Source organism: Sebastes umbrosus, chromosome 17, assembly GCF_015220745.1.
Source record: "Sebastes umbrosus isolate fSebUmb1 chromosome 17, fSebUmb1.pri, whole genome shotgun sequence".
Classification (NCBI taxonomy): Eukaryota; Metazoa; Chordata; class Actinopteri; order Perciformes; family Sebastidae; genus Sebastes; species Sebastes umbrosus.
The window spans coordinates 15,126,005-15,148,578 of NC_051285.1; the positions used below are offsets into that span (position 1 = coordinate 15,126,005).

Genomic DNA, 22,574 nt, shown 5'->3' on the forward strand with positions numbered 1-22,574 from the left:
TGAGAAAATGATTTTTACCACTGCAGAGCCAAGAGGAAGAAAGGCACAGACTGCACGGATCAAATCACAAGATATTTGAAATGGATGCTTCTGGGCGTAGGTGGATTGAGAAGAAAAGGTTTGGGAAAGTAGACGATCGGGTTGGCTGGAAGCTTATGGCATTTTATGTGATATGTTTTGGTTAACAAGGGGAAAGACTCACCCGGGGACTGAGGTTTGGGAGGAACCACTGCCAGCCTCTTCGGGGAGGACGGGAGAGAGCGCGTGACCTCTGAACTCCGCTGAAACTCCTTCCTGCCGACTGTCAATCAACAAGGATACAACCAATCATTATTTGAATAAGAAAAGCACATAGATGACAAAGCAGAAACATGTTAAAAACCAGATATTTATATAACTTTATGTCAATCAAACTTCCACCTACACAAACCAACCATCCTTCCCCGCAGACTCCTCACTCTCTTTTCCATTTCTTTGCTGATTTTTCCCCCTTCTCCTAACTTTTTCCAATCTTTCTGTTACTCTCCCGCTTTCATCTCCAGCTATCTCCCCCCTGCTGCGTTCTATAACTATGTCCCACGGGACTCTGGGTCAAAGAGAGGCAGAGCATACTGGAGGAGACATGCCCATCACCTCCTCTGCACTCTGCGACACTACATTATACACACTTTGCAGCCAAGACAATCAGGAACTCTGTCGCAGAGTATAGGGAAGTGTGTGTGGGAGTGGAGAAAGTAGCTGGATTTGAAACAATAAATGTGAGATGCCTTACCCAGGAGAAAAAAAAATAACAGATGATAGTGAATAAGGAAGTAGGTTTTCAGGAGGTTAGCGGGGAATCTGTTGTGAAGCAGAGAGGAGAGAAGGAGAAAGGCCTTGAAAAGAAACTAATTAGACCTGTAATGGGAGAGAAGCCTCTGATCCTGAACAAATCCCCCAAATAACCCTGGAGAGATACTTCAGGCCTGCAGAGACTGTGTGTGTGTGTGTGTGTGTGTGTGTGTTCACTGTGCATGTGTTGGTGTGGTCATGCAAATGTGGCTCTCAGAGTGACTCATTACTGCCAAGTGAACCCCTCATACACACACACACACACACACACTGCCACAGCACCGTACTGTTACTAAAACCCAGCAAGACTGTCTTGAACTCGTACTTGAAGTTGAGAGTGTAAAGTCTACTGTAAACAAACACTTCCCCAAATATGTTTTGGCAAGAGGTAGCTGTGAGGCTTAGCTCTGTAGTTCTCAAAGTGTGTGGCGCGCCCACAGAGGAGCTAGTGTTTTGTTGTCGAAATCTTTTTCACAGTGGAACAATAAACAAATCGTGCTCAAGCCCCCCAAGGTAGAGCGCCGGGCTTTGAAGCAAAAATTTCACATCGTGGCCAAACCACTTACATTAGGAAAGAGACGTGAATTAACAGTACGAACACTTGAATAGCCCTTATTTAAATCATTAGGTCCTAAAAGTTGTGTAACATACCCTAAATGTTATTTTCCTTTCTCCGTTCATGAGAATGAGAGGTGGGGTTAAAAGAAACGCTACTGCGCCTGCTCTATGGGCCCAATGGATGCGGAAGATCGCCGGATAATAAATCCCGGTAATTTTATGATTGTATAAAATGCGCCACTGAGCAACTCTCATAGGAATGAACACTGCACACGCTGTATCCAATTCTCTTTATACATCCATGATTATACCTTTAAATAACATAACAAACTTAGTAATTTTAGGAAACATATCCTCATACAACACTTCGTATGATATCTTCCGAAAGGTTATTCCACATTTTCTGTGCGTTTTCCTACAAATGTCCAGCAACGTGTGTCAATTTCCGCTCATTAGTCTTCACAGGAAACTACTTGGTTGGGTTTAGGTAACAAAACTACTTAGTTAGGTTTAGGAAAAGATTATGATTTGGGTTAAAATAACTCCGGAAGTGGCGTAACTTAAGGACAGAAGTTACCTGACAAATAAATCAATGTTGACTTCTGGTTTCGCACAGGGTACGAACAGCAGTCTCCTGGGTGAAAGTCTGGTCCCCACGCAGTGTTTGTTGCTATACTTCCTGGTTCACAATTACGTGGATTACATACAAATTGATTTTGTGGGATATATACAAATAACAGTGCATCACTTTTCATAGGTATAGCCACGAACAGTGTATGAGAACAGCCTGATTCAAGCCAAACCCTTATGTATTTTTACTAAAATTATAGTTTTGTTGCATTCTTTTATGTTGAGATTTTGTTTCAAATAACTATATTAACCAAGTGTTTAAAACTGTGACCGTAATCCGGGAGAAAATCCGTTTACCTCGAAACGTAATTGAGAATGCAGTTTAGTTTTATGGGAACGTAATTTTGTAGGGCTTAAGAGAGGTGGAAAAACAAACGCCCAGGACACTCTGATCCTTCCTTCACTTAATGCAGACCTCATTTTAGCAGATTCAGCCAGAAACTCTGGTGTTTAGGCCCTTTGGAGACTTCTTTAGTGTTTTAACTTTTTGGATTGATGGTGATTTTGAGCTGGAGTGAATATTAAAGAACACCTTTCCACTAGGTTAACTGCATCAGGGCAGACTTAGTGCTATTCCTGCAAGAGATTCTGCTTGCCCACAAGCATTATTTTGTTAATTGGTTTATTTTTTATTAAAATATCTATCTATCTATCTATCCCAAAGGGGGAATGATAGAAAAACAGTAGCAAATTGTGAATAAACAACATTTTGACAGTGCATACATAGTACCAATAATGAATTCTGCAGTATGGATGTAAACAAAGGTTAAGTGCTGGATAATGTAACAAGACTACAGTCTACAGGCACGGTAGCAGCTCTGAGGCACAGCAGATCCGCCACTAGCAGTCAAAATTCAATTTAGATGAACTTTGGGCTTGTGAATAATCAAAAGGTCAGGGCGCTGCTATCTCTTGTGCAGCTGTTTAGGATATGCCCCCAATGCCTCTGTTCTTTGGTCAATACTGTGCATGCCAGAATCAATTTCTTTTGCCCTTTGCAAATGAAAAAGAACCTATTATAACTGTGTGGCTAGCAGGGAAGTCAGCATGTTTTAATTGTAATTGAGCTTGAGCATTATGCCCACATGTTTGTGTGATACAACCCTGTCTCCTACAAAATTAGGTTCCCATACAACTAAACAGCATTCTCAACTACGTTTCAAGGGAAACATATTTTCTCCAAGATTACGGTTGCAGTGTTAAACTGTTTTTTAACACGTGGTTAACATTGTGAACTGAAACAAAATAAAACTGAAAGTTCACCAAAGTTGTACTCCATGCGAATGCGAAGATGTGAATATGCTTAGCAACCGGCAGCAAATGTTTTTTAGTCCCTTTGCTCGCATATGAAAGTGAATGTTAATTTCACGCATGTGTGACCATGCCTTTAGGCAACAATTACTTGGTTAGGTTTAGTAAAAAACATCATGTTTTGGCTCAAAATGACTACGAAATTGAAACAAAACAAAACAAAAACGCAAGAAAAATACTCGGTTAGGTTTAGGCAACAAAACTCCTTGGTTAGGTTTAGTAAAAGACATCATGGTTTGGCTTAAAGTGACTGAAAAATTATACAATTTGTTATGTTATTAAGCTATGGACGCATTTTAAAATAAGTGAACGTTGACTTTTGGTTTCACACAGGACAAACACAGGACCTGGGTGAAAGTCCTGTGTTTGTTTGACCTATCCACCACACCGACGTCCTCCGTACATGGACTTCCAAGGATTATCATTAGAAAAGTATTTTTAATACGTGAAAAACAAACGTAATCCGCGACAAAATATGTTTCCCCTCGAAACATAATTTACAATGCAGTCAATGCCAAACCTTAACCATCTCCTGGGATTTTTGCAACATATGGGTTACCTTCTAGACACGACCACTTTCCTTTGCTCAACGTCGGACAGAGGTGTCTGTCGACTGATAAGACGTGTGTGTGCATGTCTAACAAAATGTGAGTCTGTGCTGTATTGAGATAGAAAATATTATATATACAGTATAGTACAGATAAAAAATAGCGTCTGTGCACGACTTGCAGGCTGACAGGGACTCCTCAGGTATTCCTTCATCAATAATTTACAGCACATTTAAAATCAGCTCAGGCCTACAGAAACACAAGGTGAGAAAAATGTTCTCACAGCCGCTACACTGTCTGCATCCCTAACACACAGACCCGCAGGGGGGGAAACCTGTTGACAACAACTCAAGAATGATCTCTGCATGTTTTGCTGTCTAAAATGTGTTTTCCCCCGCTAAGCTACAGCAAAGATAGCAGCGTTCTGTTTTTTTATTCAATCAACCACTATAAAAGTTTAAAGACATGAGATAAGCATGAGCGAGAGAAGTGTGATATATTACAGGCCTTCTGGTGTTGATTTCCATGTGTGAAAAATACAACCGTGTGAAAAGTATCACAGCCTGTGCGCCTCCTCGCTTTCTGAACAGACCGCGTTGGCACCGTCAACCAGGACAGTTCTGACCCGACAAGTTCATAAAACATGTTAAATGTGTGGTGTTTGTGCTTGTGATACTTTACCGCATAGCTTTAAAAGCATTTTTTTAACATGGTATAGGCCTATTTGAACATTTTCTAGGACATGAGGAAGTGTCATCATGAACAGGAGTAGCCTACACTAGAATAAATGGCCGAAACACTTGAGAGGCAATTCCACCTTTGGATATCTCTAAACGTTTAAAACTTTGTGTGAGTGATCTTGTACGTGAAGAGAATGGACTTGGACTTATATGGCGCTTTTCTAGTCTTCCGACCACTCAAAGCGCTTTACACTACATGTCAGCATTCACCCATTCATACACTGATGGCAGAGGCTGCTAAGGTGCCAACTTTGCACATCAGGATCTAATCTAAATACTCATTCACACACCGATGGCTATGCCTTCGGGAGCAATTTGGGGTTAAGTGTCTTGCTCAAGGACACATCGACATGTGACCTGGAGCAGCCGGGGATCGAACCACCGACCTTCCGATTGGTGGACAACCTGCTCTACCCTATGAGCCACAGCCGCCTCGAGAAGTGTCCAAATGTTAAGTTAGTGTGTTCAAGGATTTCCAAAAATTACTTTCAACAACCCCTGAAAGCAGCTCGTGCTTAGTTAGGTTTATAAAATAAGAGCTATGTTGTTTATGCAGTGAGAACACTATGCCTCCTCTATCATGGATTTCTCACAATATAAATATTTAACATTTGTGCAGTATTGTAGAACATACGCGCTTGCTCTTTGATTCCCAAGATTATAAAACCTGTTGTTTACTATTGACACTTACAACGCTTCTGCTTCTGAATGCCAGTACATACATAATACATCATGTATGGTTTGCTGGTTATTAAATTGTTCACCACATATGTGACAACAGCATGTGACAATAGGACGCAATCTGTTGCTGGTGAAAAATTGCTTTTCTCTTGCTCTCACATGCAGGGGGGAGTTCACTGCCTAATTCCCTTTTATGAACACATTTCAGTGTTCCTGCCATAGACTGTATATATAAGAAGTGGACGTAGTCACCGTGCTGTCACCCGTTGGTTTGTGGACTACGGTTTTGAAGCCTTGTGTTCGGCATTTTGACCTTTGCCATCTTGTTTTTTTGCAACCAGAAGTGACACGAGAGGGTGGAGCTAAGTACAACGGAACGCTGAATAAGACATTATTAGGTGACCAAAATGTTACAGTTAACTTTCATGAACTGAAAACGCACTGGACAACGCCGTGGTTGCGACATGTCAATCACAAGGTAGCCACTCTCTAAAGCATACCCTGCTTTATCGTCTATTTGACTCTAAATGGGACCATAATTTACTAAATGAACATCATGCTGTATTGAAGAAGACTTGAAACTAGCGATTGAGACCATAAACTCATGTTTACAATGTTTACTGAGGTAATAAATCAAGTGAGAAGTAGGGTCATTTTCTCATAGACTTCTATACAATCAGACTTCTTTTTGCAACCAGAGGAGTCGCCCCCTGCTGGCTATTAGAAAGAATGCAAGTTTAAGGTACTTAAGCATTGGCCCACTGGTTCCTGCACAAACTGAAATACACATCTTGACTGAATTTAGTCCATGTAGAAATGATGCTGAGCCAAATTACAGAAAATTCTCACAAAAATCTGATAGTATAGAGCGTTACTAACAAACATCTGTAATCGAACCGTGAATCATGCTCTGTTCTCATACAAAAACTTGGACTGACCTCCAGGGGAGCTCCTTGGCTGGGCGGGCAGGTAGCGCCGCGGCAGGGCTGGGGTAGAAGGCGGCTGGAGGCTGTTGCTGCGACATGGTGCCCCTCTCTGGTGGTCTGTCGACGGAGGGCTGGTGGTCACTCTGTGAAGAGGAGGCTCCTCGCTCACACTCAGACCTGAAATACACAGAATTATTGTGTTTATATGTTTTTTTTTCATTCATAGTAGATATGTTATATATACTGTATATGTTATATAGGTAATCTTCTCTTTCTGATTTGCTCTATCTCAATTGCCATTTTAGAATCACATATATATATCGTACAGTCTGATAGGCCTTTATGTCTGAATTTAGGTTCACTGGACTGAGAAATGGTTTGTAACCTCTGGGTCTCACTGCTGCTGCTCTCAATCTTCCTTTTGTTAACCTGGAGCAGCACACTTATCCTGCACACACACACACACAGTCTGACACACACGTTTACCCCGGGACACTTACACATGAGCACACAGGAAAATACAATGCACACTCACACATAAACACGCTGATTATCGCTCATCCTGGCCTGTATTGCAGCTATAATCTATTAAATGACTGGCAGATAGTTTACACACTTGCAAGCACACACTCTCACACACTGCGTATATCCTGCTCATCTCCCCCCCGATCAATAATGACACAACAGACTGCCTGCACTCCTCCACCTTCTTCCTGCGACGAGCAAGGACAAACAACTTAATGTAAAGCTGCCTGTAAAAAGCCACGAGAGTGTTGATTAAGCCATGTAGCGCAATCTCTCCTCGTCCTCGGAGATCAGTACATTTTGGAAAATGTGACGGCAAAAGAAATCCCCTAGAAAATTTAGTTATCAAGTGTTTCTCTTGGTCTGTATTGTCTTATGTTAAAGCCAAGTCCCTCAGGCACTCAGGATTAGAATAATACACTGCCTCATCTATTCAGACGAGCAGCTTTGCCATTGGTTTGGTGACATAAGTCTGTTTCTCCCTCTGCATATACAAAGTGCAGACATAAAAACACAAACCGCCACATATAACCCCTCTTTCATTTGCTCCCCCAAACATTTGCTGCATTTTACCAATATTGTTGTAAATGGGGAGTGGGAAGTTGGTTTGACATTGACTCATTATGGTCGCTTAAAAAGAATATGTGCTGTCATTTGACAGAGAATGCTTGCCAATTCTTGAAAAAGATAAAAAGAAAAATTAATGGTACATATAAGGTAGCCAGGCAAGCAGTACTGGTGCATGTATCATTGTAAAATTCAATATTGTCAACTTCTAAAATAACAAATTTATTGCCTGTATGCATATAAATCCATACTTTGGGACTTAAGAGACCATGTTAGGCCTACACACCAGGCTCACTGTCAAACTTTCATGACTTACTGAAATAGAGGAGTTATAAAGTTATTGCTTTTCCTACTATGACAAGTTAAAATGCCTGCTGTGACAAAGGCTTATTCTACAGTCATAGCTGTTTTAACCTGTGTTAAACAGGGCTGTATTCAAGTCCAACTTAGTCAAGTCCAAGACCAGGTCCAGTCGAGTCCGAGTCAAGACCATAATAAGCAGTCGTGTCTTTCTAATGCTAATTTAATGATTAACGAGTTAGGATAGACGGACGGAGACAGAGGACAGAAGTGTAGATGTGTTGCAAAAAATGTCTTTGATCATGAAGCCCAATGTTATACCGTCCAATTCTCAGGTGTTTTAGTGAAGTAACTACACTGCAGACTGAAGTCTCTACTAACAGTGACAAACAGAGTGACTCACATGAACGGGTCCAGAGCAGACTCGGTCTCGAGTCCGGACTCGAGTACTACAGCCCTGGTGTTAAATAACGTGTCTCCCATGGATTAATAAACTGCCAAAATAAAGCATTTTCTTTCTCTAAGAATAAGTGTGCTTTTTTTGTATCAAAAAATTAACTGCAAAATAAGAATTCTTATTGACGTAGGATAAGATTTGTCTGCATAACATTTTAAAATCACTGTGAAATAATGTATTATATAGTTTTTACATTGAGGAATTGTTACTTTTACTTAAGTAAAGGATCTAAGTATTTTCTTCCACCACTGTATTAAACATAGAAATGCTCATGAAATATTATTCAAATAAAATCGGTTAGGATCTACAGTATATAACTTCCCCATCCCTCCACATCAAACCCACCACCAGCTTATCAGCTATCCCCTAAATATCCCAATGAGTCCATTTGTGTACCAGATGCTGTTTTTTTTTCTCTAAAGCATACAGTACAATTTCACTTATTTCCCAGGGGCTATATGTTTTTGAAGAATAAAAGCTATTTCTTTGGCATGTCAGCACCTGCAAGCTGTGCAGTGGCTCCAGTTCACAGTGTTTGCGTGTATGCAACCTGGACGGACTGCATCGTTATCAATTCCTCCTCCCTAAAGCAGGGGGGTTTATTTTGCAGAATGTCAACGTGATTTCGCTGACAAGCACAGAACGGTTTACGCTACAGTCAAATGAAACAACTCCGAGGTCTGAATTTTGCCTTTTTACAATCAAATTAATACTGATACTCGAGTGACGTGCAGCTACATTGCTATTTTTTCCTTATACACTATAAGGGAAACCTCTGACCCGTTTCCTCTTCAGTCTGTGTATAGGACTCAGATATATACGAGTCAGCGTTTTTCTACTGGCATTAGTTTTGCTGTGAGGTGCAAGCTGCTCCAATAAAAATGGCCTCCTACTGAGCTGGAAAAAAACCTGGTGCCTTTTGTTCTCAGCTGCAGATCCCTTTTTAATATCTTTGGTATTTTTCATCCGTCTTCATAATACACCAGGCTTGCCACCATCTCCTCTTTGTAGCTCTTTTTTTATATTCTTTTGTTTGCTTCATCCTGATCCCATACAGCCAGCCTCTTCCTTCCCTCTTCTCCTATCCTCCTCACACTCCGTTATCCATTATCGGCTGGCATTTTGCCAATCAGTGATGCATACCAGCTTACTTTTACTGGTATTGAAATACATTCCTTTTTCTCTCTTTCTATAAGCCCCTGAATGGCACTCTCCTTTTTTATCATTCACAGCATTCCTTCATTATTTTATGTCTGACTACCCTACGCCATCATTTGCTCTTCCTCTCTCTGCTCTGGGAATTTGTTTCCTACATACTTGACCTTTGACTAATGAGCGCGTCTCAGCTCATATCAACCAGCCAATTGATCTGTGTCGACTCAGAAAACGGAGCACCAGTCAAAGCATTTGAGGTCAATGTCGAAGATTTATCCTTTATTTACAAATGCAGTTCTTATCTTTAAGTTTCTAACCAGTTGAAGTCTTCGCATAGAGGATGTTGACCGCAGTGATTGCAGAGCTCAGTAGCAATAGAGGTGCAGTGCTCTGTCCAATATCTGGCCCAACACACTGGCCATGCCCTTGACTGGTTCATGAGGAGGAAAAGCTGTAAACAGCCTCACTAATCAACTCCTGGAGGAGCTCTGAGTTGACTAATGAAGCTTTTGGGAATGTAACATGCATCACTAGTATAAGGTGAGGCAGCAACGTGAGCAGTGAGAAATCACAGATAAAGGCATCTGTGCTAGCATTTATATCTATAGTGTACTTTTTACCATCAATTTCAATACATTTTGACATAAAGGAATATCTAAAGCGACTACTGCTTATGTATCCCTTTTATGTATTTACATTTTTTTTTAAACCCAATAAGACAGACTTCTAATAATTATTGTAAACTTGTGTTTTAAAGTAAAATTACATGTTTTTTTGTGTTTTTAGATGTAAATGGTCTTAGAATTGCGGTACTTTATGTAAAAGTAGTTATCTGTACTTAAGCTTTCTTTATAATTTTTTAAAGAAATTTATCCTGTTTGTTAGAGGTGTAGGACTGTATTCTAACAATTGATGTATGTTAAAAGCAGGGCTCTCAAAGTTAACAGGATAATAACGCATTAGCACAAATTCACTAATTTCTATTACGCATTAACTCAATCGATCTTTTGTAGGTTGTAGTGGATTCAGTTTTAAATCAAGAGTGAAGATACTGGTATATGAAACTAGAAAACCTAAGGAATCCATTGGACATTGGTACATGTCATACTAGCTTGTAGTGAACGAGGTTAAATAACGCTCCAAACACCAAACTGGTATGGCCATTTTTAAAGGGGTCCCTTGATCTCTGACCTCAAGATATGGGAATGAAAATGGGTTCTATGGGTACCAACGAGTCTCCCCTTTACAGACATGCCCACTTTATGATAATCACATGCAGTTTGGGGCAAGTCATAGTCAAGTCAGCACACTGACACACTGACAGCTGTTGTTGCCTGTTGGGCTTGAGTTTGCCATGTTATGATTTGAGCATATTTTTTTATGCTAAATATAGTACCTGTGAGGGTTTCTGGACAATATTTTTCATTGTTTTGTGTTAATTGATTTCAAATAATAAATGTATACATACATTTGCATAAAGCAAGCATATTAGCTGATTTCCATGTTGATAAGAGTATTAAATACTCAATACTTCCCTTTAAGGTACATTTTGAACAGATAAAAAATGTGTGATTAACAATGGACAATCATGCGATTAAATATTTTTAATCGATTGACAGCCCTAGTTAAAAGTAAAATATTTCATGGAATTATAGGGACATTTCTTGGAAAATTACAGTAATACATTTTTATTATTATAAAGATAATTCGTTTTTTTTGGTTTTTTTACGGTATATCTATTTATTTATTTTATTTGACAAAAATGTTCTGTTTTTCAAAAGACATTTCCGGCTTCCCTGCTGCCATATTTTTATTTATTTTTTTACAGTGTAATGTGTTTGAAGACGTTTATTGAATCAAAGTCATATTAATGAGTGATCTCAACATATTGTATAGAAATTTACACAAAGTGTGTATGGATACAACTAGAAATTGAAAGTGTGGTGTACACAATTCAAATAATCTACTACCACACAGAGACTTTTTCAGTTGTTTGAAGAGAGATATACAGTATACACTGATTTTATCATCTTAGTTGATTTTGCAGTCTAACCTTCAGTGTGCCTGTTTAATTAGACGACATGTTCTCACAGACGGATGTCAGCTTCATTCAGCGCTGTTCAATACAGGAGACATGGTGTGTAATTAACTTAGTCTTCCATCAGAGCCTAAAATTTGTTCTGCTTATTAAACGTTGCTTTCTGTCATTCATTTGAAGCAGTCTGAAACTGTCTAGCTGTCACTCTTCATCCATCAGTCATAAAGCAAGGGACACTTTATTCCCTATTAATCCTGTGAGCTTTCATATTTTTGCTATGCTCACAGTATATGCCATGCATAGTCTGCATAAAATTTCATGCTGTCACGAGAGAAATATAAAAATCTGTATACACAACATTTTGCCAAACTGTATCTCCAAGCAGATCGGTGTGTACTTATTTAGTGCCAGAACATGTGCCAAAATGCTCAAGGTTTGCAAAAAATACAATATGATATATTACACTTAAAAGTGAAACAAGCTTTAATTATATGCAAATCGGTGTCAGCGTTTGTGAGGATGACAAGATGTGGGTGTCAAGTAATTAGTTTCATGGATTTGGAGTTATTAAAGGGACTGTTTGTAACTTCTTACAGGTATAAATCAATCCGGGTCGGTGTCCCATGCGCGCTCCTGTGTGGCTACACTGTTCAGATGAGACTCCAACACGAACTACACAGAAGCACCAAAACCTCAAAGTTAGGCAGTGATTTATGGAGAGACCTTTGTCTGGTCAGCTAACATTACTGCCAAGCAGGTGAAATATAGAGTGATATTATGGTTTTTGTTGACGTGTGTCGCACCACTGTTTGGAACGATGCTCGTTCATGTAGAGCGAGCGCGATCAACAGGATGCTGACTTTCGTTGACTTAACGGCCACAGGTGTTGCTGTTAACGAGCAATTTCTGATTCTTACAAACAGTCCCTTTAAAAGAAACAATATCTTAACTCAAAACTTCATAACAGCTGTCAAACTGTGTCTAGACTGATTAACTCCTCCTGGCAACAATAAGGTCTGCAAACGCAAAGTACACCGTTGTGCGTCTGCAGCGATGTGTGTGTGAAGGTCAAGGTTAAAGCTGCATACATAAAACACATAGTAATGGCCATGCAGAGACTGCAGACTGTGAGATAGATTGGAGAACACTGGAGCTGACGGCTCATGCCGGGACATGCAGAGTATTTCTCCGCTTATGGTCAACAAGAGAGCGACGCTACTTCGTTGTAGACCAGCAAACCGTTCGAGTGGCATTAGTATGACATTTGAATAAATCCTACTTTTACCATTAAGGTCTCAAAAGCATGCCTGGAGATAAAGATTTTCTTTGGCTGAAGATCCAGTAATGCTGCCCAAAATCAGTCCGATCAGGAGAGAATGTGAGAATGTGTTCAAACCCTAGTGACAGCCAGAATCAGCCCTGTTATAGTGTCCTCGAACAAGGCACTGATGGACAGTTTTATAGGCTACATGGATGCTTATATTGTGAGTTACAATCCAGTTCCATGAGTTGCTTGAAACCTAAAACAAAAAGAATGAAAGACAAAAAACTCGAAAGAACACACAACTAATGAACCAGGGCTATAAGCAGTGATGGGCAACCTCCGCGTCTGAATAGTGAAGCCAATGCTGAAGTGCCTTAAACTTGCATTCTTTCTAATAGCCAGCAGGGGGCGACTTCTCTGGTTGCAAAAATAAGTCTGATTGTATAAAAGTCTATGAGAAAATGACTTTACTTCTCACTCAATTTATTACCTCAGTAAACATTGTAAACATGAGTTTCAAGTCTTCTTCAATACAGCATGATGTTCATTTAGTAAATTATGGTCCCTGTGGTCCCTATGACCCTATGGTCAATTATATGTCCCTGTTTTCATCTTAGACCTTTCACAGTGTGTTTCCAGTTCATCAAAGTTATTTATAACAATTTTATAACATGAAAACATCTTATTCAATGTGCGGTCGTACTTAGCTCCACCCTCTCGTGTCACTTCTGGTTGCAAAAAATCAACATGGTGACGGCCAAAATGCCGAACTCAAGGCTTCAGAACTGCAGACCACAAACCAATAGGTGATGTCACAGTTGCTACGTCCACTTCTTATATACAGTCTGTGGCTATAACCAATACCTCAACATTTGGATAACATCTAGCTACTTTTCAAGCAGATCTAAACGCAACATGGCAAATACAATTTAATATATTCTCCCAAATAGTGTCATGTCTTGACAAAATGGTTTAGCTAATTCCTCATTTTGCCTCATTCTAAAAATCCTTTGCACAGCGTTATTGATGAAGTTCTCTCACAAACCATGAAAAGCATATTTACAGAAGTTATTCACTTGTAGGTAGAAGCTAAAGTAATTCACTGGCAATGTAGACAGAAGAGAGTGCTGCGCTGTAGGAGAAGGGATGAGGAACAAACGGGGATGCTGTCGTGTAAATTATTTGAGGAAAATTAGATGACCATGGCTCTCTTTTTAGCATAAGTATCATTTTTACATGTTTATCTGATTTTTGATGCTCCTGTTTTCACATCCCCTGTGTTTTTGTCAGTCTGGACCATCTGATAAACAGTGATTAACATGGAGCTGGGTAAAATACTGTGAGTTTATCAGTTAGTGAACAGGCCCATTGAGCCCATCCTCACTGTCACAGCTCTGCTGCTTCAAATAAGCCTCTGCCATGTTAGTTTTTCTCTCCTCAGCCGCAGAATGGCAGCCATATCTAATTGGCCCATCTAATTTGCTTCTCTACTAGTGTGTGCTTGTGTGCGTACACGTTTGTGCATATCTGTGTGCGCACATGCACCATAGAAACCATCTGTTCACAGTGAGCTAGCATGAGTCACAGAGCAGATCTGAGCCATGGCATCTGGGGTATGGCATCCACTCTCCTCCCCACGCCAATCCCTCCATGCATCTCTCTCTTTCCGCCCGTTTTTTTCCTCCACATTCTCCCTTCCTCTCTCTTCCTCTCTGCTCATTTTGTCTCATTGAATTTGCTTTTATCCCCGCATCTCCCTTCAGCTCTTCTTCCCCCCCCCCGTCAGCTGTCGGCTCAGTTTTCCCTTCCGTTCATTTGATTTTCAGCAAAAGAGAAGACGGATGGAGGTGATAACGCTCTAATAATACAAAGTTTGTTTTGGCGATTGACTTTCCATCATGGAGTCAGCGTGGCTCAAAGGCACAGGCTTCATCGGCTTCCTGCTGCTGGATTCTCCCCCCTCAGCTATGTAATGGAGTCTGTCGATCAGTGGAATTAACAACGTATCCCTATAGGTTTCCCTCTAATGCACATATACACACATCCCTGAAACACCCATAGGGGATGTCAGCGGCTGGACTAAAGGGAGGATTGGGTTAATGGCTAATCAATGTCATATAGAGTAACCTATAGCCCCCCAGATGCTAGACAAACACACAGATGATTGCATGCACACTTATATGCAAACAGGCGATAAGAATCAATCAGCCACACCAGTTTAGCTCAATGTCACTTTGGTTACCTGAGTGTGGCGGTGTCTAAGTAATTTCCATTTTGGTTTCTGTGATTTGTTTCACTCCAAATAATCTGCAGTGTATCTTGAAGGCTAGTGGTATTTACTTCACAATAAAATACTCCAACAATATTAAAGGGTTGGTACACCAAAAATACAAAACAAAGTATATTTTAACATACCGCTAGTGGTATCTAGCCATGCAGATTGTTTTGGTTTTATTTCACCATATATTTTTTTAAATACAAAGTACATTTTTGAATTTTCTACCTAGGTGTGGTGGAATCATAGACTGTATATAAAGATGGATGACATGACCATACTTGCCAACCCTCCCATTTTACTCCCGGGGTCACAATTCTCCCGCATTTCTCCCGATTTATGGCAATTTTTCACATTTCTTTTTGAATTTTCCTCATCTCAACCTGTCTCTGGCACTGTGCCCTACTGTTTCCTTCCGGATGGCAATAGAGCTACACCAAATATCATTTCCCGATGGAGGAGAGCTGCTCGTAACACCGCGGCACGGTTTGAGCTGCACTCGCCGCACATCACAGCTACACAGCAAAGCTGGCATGGTGTGGCGTGGCGTGGCGTGGCGTGGCGTGGCGTGGCGTGGCGTGGCGTGGCGTGGCGTGGCGCAAGCCATTGGAAATAACAGGTTTCAGAGCAGAGTGGTGCCGTTGTTGCATTACGTCTGAAATGGCCTTCAGTGAGTGAGAAATGGAGAGTACTATACTAAACTATTACTATGCTATACTAAAAATGAATGATAGAATAAATCAAAATGTATGAATATTAGCCTAGTTTATACCAGAGATTCATACAAGTTCACATCAGAGGGGCGAATTATTCCGTTTTCTTTCCTGAGAATTAAAAGTAAAATTAAAAGTAGGCCTATTTAGCAAAAATGCTGTTGCAGTGTACTTATTATTTTGTTATTTCCATTCTTTAAAAGTCACCAGAATGAAGGAAACAAAGACCCCCCTTTGGTTTTGAAATCCTCCCTACTTTTGAGGTCTCAAGGTCGGCAAGTATGGACATGACAGCTCCCCAAAAGTGAAGCCAAAACATCTTGATCACCCCCTGGTGGCTGGCTGCAGTATAGGTCATAAATCCCACCCTCTCCATGTTAGCAGATGGGACATGGGCCAAACTAAAAAGGCTAGAGTATACGTGAAATATTATTTTCCCAAAGATGGTTTCTGTCATTTTAGGTAGTTCTTATCACACTGATGTACAGTATGTCCAAGTGTTAATTTTTCTGATAAGTTTTAATTAGTTATTTGATGCTATAAAAAGGGGGTGAGACGTCAAGATTGGCAGTCTCTCTCGCTGACAAGTTGCAGCCGTGCTCGGCTCATGATTGGTTCGGGCGGGTGACCTTGTTACTGCGGCTCCACCACCCTATCACTACTGCGCAGACTCTGGCTCCAAATTATGTCAAAATCTCAAGATGGCAGGTCCCGTATCCAGGATATTTTGGCTTCACTTCTGTACAGTGGGAGGAAGTTGAGACACATCGTCCATCTTTATATAAAGTCTATGGGTTCAATGGAATTTCGCCTGTGGTGTTCACAGCAGTGGAAATCAACAGAACAAGCTGTCAACACTATTTATTAGAACCGCTTTCTACCAGAGAAGTAGTCCCAATGGAAACTACGACAGTGTGTTCAGTGGACATTGTGTCTGGGAAAGGATTTTTTAATATACTTTTTCAATGCTGTGAGCACAAACAAACAAAATTCCAATTAACACCATGTTATTGGGGTGGAGGCAGAAATTGAGTGAGTACTTTGGGTGACCCAACCCCTTAAAATTGTGATTCTGAACTAATGCCTCTGCAAATTATAGCACATTCTCCCAATCCAAGTAGTTTTCCTCTGTCCCTCCACAGACACATAATTGCTCATGCACACACATACACACACATCGGCATGTTATCCATTGATCAGAGCAGGTTTACGAGCTACGACAGTGAGGAGTTTAAACTCCAGGGATCCTTCCTCTAACCCACTTTACTGGAGCCCGGCAATCCTTTCCTCCCCATCGCTCTACTCCTTAATGATTCCTCCTATCATCCAGAGCCCTAATGGAGTCTGTTTTGCTTGCTGATCAATGGGGAAAACGAGCAACTGCGCCTGGCCTTTCTTCTCTCTGTTGCAGAAGGAAGTAGCGAGTTGCTGCGGCTCCCCCAGCATCCTTGATGGAAGCATGTGTGAGAACTCATCTGTCAATCTGTCTGTTCTTTGATCTGAGCTGGAGCGCGGCGAGAGGGGGGCAAAGATCCCCGAGTGGTCGAGGTATCGCAAACAATCACGTACTTCCAGATTAAATAGAAACAGAGCCTTTGGAAATTAGATTGTTTACCACTCTCACTTAACTGTTCTGTCCCCATCGGTATTTCACCATCTTGCTGCAAATCAGTCTACAAATGGGTTTGTGCAGTCACTCAGAAACTTGGCCCAGTATTTCACACAGTGCCTCGGGCTAAATGAGGATTTTAAAATGCAATTATTTTGGGATAACATTGACAATATCTAAAATTCAAATCAGGGAATAGCTAAACTTTGAACGAAATGTCACCCCTAATTTCTCAGCTTTTCCAAATTGGCCCCAGGACAAAAAAAAGCAAAACAAACCCTCAGCATTGCATCATCATGCAGTTCACAAACTTTGCGTTAAGGCAATTTTTTTTTATATCTAGCTCGTTTCATGCACAGTAATGGTTTTGTAGGGAACAATCTGAACAGCCAAATGTATGACAACTGAATCTAGGTCCAGAAAAGAAAACCTCTTTACCATAGACCCATTTGTGTCTTTTTAAGGGGGCACAGGGGGTCTTTAGGTGAACATAGCAGGTCAGCCGTAGATGTCCCATAGAAGTGGTGTACATCATCTTAAAGCTGGCAACCTGAGGATTAATTTGAGATCCCAGTGCTGTGTGTCAAATCTGTAATAAACATGAATTAATTCATTAAAATGAATTGTGAGAGTTTATACAGGCTTAGAGCATTATGAGAGAAGTATATGATGGCCATCCCCATGCTCTATTATGTCTCATAAGTTGTTGCAGCAATTTTTAGGTTGATACCATTTCTTATACAGATTGGGTGCTAAATTTAACCGTTTTTTACCACTCGGAAATTGATAAAAATTATCAATAATCCCTTCAAAATACTACATTAAGACACCAAGACTTTAAGGAACACCATAAAAAAGCCATGCTGTGATTTGGTATCAAAAACTTTCGATAATTTGAGATTTCTTCAAGAATTGCATTTTTCGGCAATTGATGGCGAGCACTTCAGTTCTGGAAACTGCACAGAAACCCCCTTATTGTCAATATACCTAGGAAAGCCATCCATCCTCTGAATGCCCTCGGTCTCTAGTTTGTAATTGTAAAGTTCATGAGGCTGTGATTATCCTAGAGGTCACCACAGGTCACTTTACACAGTGAGGTCAAGTTTAAAAAAATGGCTACTATGAGGTTAAAACAGAGTTTCCCCAATTTCCAAAAAAAGGTTTGACAAAAAGACATCAATCAACCCCCTGGTTAAAGCTAAACAAGCGCTCACACACTGTGAGAGACAGATCGGGATCTGCTCAAGCTCAGTTTAGTCTGGAAGGTTCAAATAGAGCGGAGAGTTCAAATGCCTCACAGCTAAAGGTCACAAGCACCACACGGAGTCAAAAGGGGGAAGTAAATGTTCCTGCTCTCGCCTCCTGCCAGTCTCACACACACACACACACACACACACACACATGGAAATGAACATCAAAGGCCCTTAATCTTTTGCCTCTCATGTCTATCATCCTTTACTTCCATTTTGGTCTCACCATGCTCTGAGCAGCAGCAGCTCAACAGCAGGAACAGGAACATTGTGCTGCAGGCGCTACTTTTAAAACTTCTAGTCTTTTGCGTTCTGCTGGCAGGCGTTCCTGTGCTGTGTGTGTGTGTGTGTGTGTGTGTGTGTGTGTGTGTACAGATGTAATATTTATAAAGTGGTGAAAATGCCTATGGAGGTTTGGACTACAGGTGATAGATCACTGGAGTAAATCCGCACATTAATATTGGCAGCTGCTTAAACAGACAATATGCTAAGAAGCAGAATTTTAGGTCAGCGCTATATTGTGTGTTATTTATCTTCAGGGTTTAATGGATGCATTTGTTACAGTAAAGAGTCCCATTAAGTCTGATGTACGTTGCTGTGAATGAATGTGTGAATCTCTGGCCAGAATGGCACAGCAGAATCTCCTTTCATTGATTCATGATATTGATATTTTTGCAAGATAATTTATTTATAAAAGCACTGTGCAAATTATGCTATTATGTGAAGGAAAGGGAGGGGTGAATTCGATACTCTTGATTAAGTTGCATTTGTCTCCGACGACAAACCAACACGGAAATAGAAAAAATCGAAATAGCTGCAGGCGCCAGTTGGTGGCATACAAGCACCCAAGTGTCATGGAAACTGTGTTTCCGCTCATTACTGTTCTGCTACAATCTGCTCTTTTGACATTTTGACTGCACACTTTTACTTTTAGACGCCGGAGGGAAGTTGAGCAATTGATCGCTATAGTTGGCACAACTTTTGAGATTTAGTTTGAGATAAGGGTTTAAAATCGAGGAGAAGACTTGAAAATATATGTTTTACAGAAAATTCCAGATGTAAACTAATCCAGTGTGGTGGAAATTTGTGTTTCTGTGTGCAGCTGATTTGGTTCATGTAAGAGAATATAGGGAACAAAAGAGAAACTGAAAAAGAATAATAACATTCCTTATGAAAAAGTAGTATACTTCAAGTATATGTAGTAAGTATACTAATATCAGTGTACTAGTAATATACTTCAATTCTTCTTGGGACTAAATTAGTCCACTTTTTAGTTTATAAAAGTATACTTTTAAGTGTAAGAATATTAAACTTTGAGTACAAAACTAGTTTACATCTAAGTTGTATTTTGTACTGCAACTATATTATGAAGTGAACTATACTACAAGTGAACTTATAGGTATCATTTCAGCCCTATTGCAGATACTTGGTCAATACTCACAATTAGAGCACTACTCATTGATTAAGGCCTTTTTATCACAAACATACAGAAACATAAATAAAACAAATCAATGTCTAGGCCTGTACGAAACTGATATGAAAAGCTTTTCAAAAACATTTTTGCCACTTTTTAAAAAGATAAACACCTTCTGCTGTGGCAACCCAAGGGAGTCCTTTTTGTCCCTCCACAGTAGCTGAAAAAGTGCCTCCAACAAATTACCGCACAGTTTGTATTAATTTCCAACCAATGGGAGAGAGAACAGAGGAATGGAAGTACAAAAGAGGGGGACGAGGGAAAGGAGTGATGACATAACAGGAGGCCTGATGTGCGTGAGAATGGAGGTGCTTACGTCAACTGTAACTGGGAGAGGAAGAGCAAAGCGTTCCCTATGTAGGTCACATTAAAAACACATGCAGCCACTGCCACAAATTCAGCCAACTAACCGATCGGCCTGCCAAGCAGCACTGAAATCACAACTGTAAGTAAATCTCCAGTTCTCCACCACGGTGAAAATTAAAACTACCCATACTCATACTGTTATCTCTGTTAGTGCTGAGTGAATCTGCAGCACAGACCTAGTTAAGAGCTGTTACATTATCGATGAGTCCAGGGAGTGACACCATGTGCTCTGTTGCTTTTACATAGGCAAAAAAGTGCTTACAAGCGGAGCTGTCAAATGAGGGCCGTGTCACGCCTTGTTCAGTATATGAATCAATGAATTATCACTGAAAATTATATTTTCTACTTTTCTGAAGTCCCAACTAACAGTTCTTCATCTCTGCAATGTCACACCAACTTCGCACCATGTCATCACCATTTACTCATGAATCATCCTCGCGTAAATGAAACAATTAGTGACAATGTCCCAATGTTCTACACCTCTAGCCTTAATGATAATGACTATAATTATGTAGTATTAATGCCCCCTATTTGGGTCAATCATGTGGACATATGGACAAACATTCATTCATGATTTAACACACAGTGACACCTGAAGTCATCTAATCATAATACCCAACTATTCACAATTAGACAATTGCACTACTGGCTATGTCTATTGCCAGAAACATCCCTTATAGTGTGTCCTCATGTGGTGTGCAAAACTGCAGCTCCACAGTTGTTATTGACCTGGAGCTTGTGTGTGAGAATAAATTGTAAGCGGGGTGGAGCACAGGAAGAGAAAGCAAATTGTAACATAATGAACGTGGGAGGGGGCTGTTTATGCAAAATTATATTCATGAGGGGAATAGAAGGCAATGAAGACAGTATGGTGATGATAACAGTGGGATAAAGTAGGTGTTTGTGAAAGCACCTTTGAGCAGCACATTCTCACTAATGGTAGCACAGATTTAGTGAAGAGTGGACTCACGGTGAGCCGTCCTGCAGGAGTCACTCTGCGTGCTGTCGGCGGAGTGGACCGAGGAGGCGGAGGACACGCTGGAGCTCCTGACGAAGCCGAAGGCTGCCAGGCGGCCCGCGGGTAGACGGCTGGAGCAGAAGCCTGGGGGGCGCAGGCCCGACTGGCTCGCTTTGGGTAGCAGGGACCTGGAGGCCACGGCCTGGGGCTGGACTGCTGCCGCTGCCGCTGGAGCAGGAGGAGGAGGAGGAGCATGATAGGTGAAGACCTGGTCATCTGTTGGAAAAGCACAACGAGAAATCGTGTTAAATGTTATTTTGTTATTTTGTCCTAGCTGAACTGATATTACATTGCAGACAATACACTGCATTTCAATTTATGCTGCAGCATGTGGTGCTGAACGGACAGCGCCACAATAGTAGGAAGTGATGTGGTGTGTGTGTGTGTGTGTGTGTGTGTGTGTGTGTGTTTGAGTGACTATAAACTCATTAAAGCAGCAGTGGGTACAATTGGGGCAAATATGATTAAAAAAAGTTATTCTTATAAAACGGTCGCTATATCCTGACAGTAGTGAATGAGATCGGTAATCTGAAAAAAAAAATCATGTGTCCTCCGGTGCTCCTAATGGCATCCGATTTCACAGACCGGATGAAAACAACCAATCAGAGTCGAGCTGGAGGCTGCCGTCGCTGAGCAGCTGTCAATCACTCGCAAACTCCAACAATATTTTGTTACTGTAATGCCTATTTCTCTCCTCAAATGTTTTCAGAAACACCTTGTAAGGTACTGTTTAGCTGTAAAATGAGAACGTTTGTGACCCGGCAGCCATGTTGAGATCAGTTGAGGAAATATCAAGCACTTCCCACCATCCGGAGCTCAGCCAATAGGAACGCTCTCTCTTTCTAAAATGACCTGTGATCGACCAAAGTCTCCCGTCACGGGCTAGATTTCTTAAAGCCTGAATACAGAACAATGAGAAGGTGCAGAAGTCTAGTTTTCTCTTAGAACACTTGAATTACAATATGCTGAAAGGTTATTATGGATTTTTTTGCCCAATGATGCCAAAAACATTCTGCCCACTGCAGGTTTAACCACCAGTCACATACCGACAAAATGCAGGAGATTCAGCACGCCCGTGATGTTTATTTCCCTTGTGCATCATTCATCATCCTGTGGTGACTAAGCTCTCAGTCGGCACCATGAAGTTTTCTGTGTTATTACTCCGACTGCTACAGCAAGCAAATATAATAACAATATACACAACAACCTGCTAACAGCTGCTGGCCGTGCTCGCAGACTGGGCTGTCGGCCAGCAGTTCCTCTAATGCCAACACTGTCATGACACCCACAATTTAGAATACAGATGATATATCTTTTCGATGCATACACTGTGTTTGT

General features: G+C 40.8%; 1 protein-coding gene across 2 annotated transcripts in view; it reads right to left on the bottom strand.

Moving 5' to 3' along the window:
• Window positions 1–22,574, bottom strand: part of mtus2a (microtubule associated tumor suppressor candidate 2a) — a 51,259-nt gene that overhangs the window by 9,163 nt on the left and 19,522 nt on the right. For both annotated transcript variants that reach the window (XM_037747750.1, XM_037747752.1), the window contains exons 4-6: window positions 21,189–21,452; window positions 6,238–6,402; window positions 203–301 (exon numbers count right to left, since the gene is read on the bottom strand). In XM_037747750.1, coding sequence (XP_037603678.1) covers window positions 203–301; window positions 6,238–6,402; window positions 21,189–21,452 — 528 coding nt within the window. The remainder of the gene's footprint in view (window positions 1–202; window positions 302–6,237; window positions 6,403–21,188; window positions 21,453–22,574) is intronic.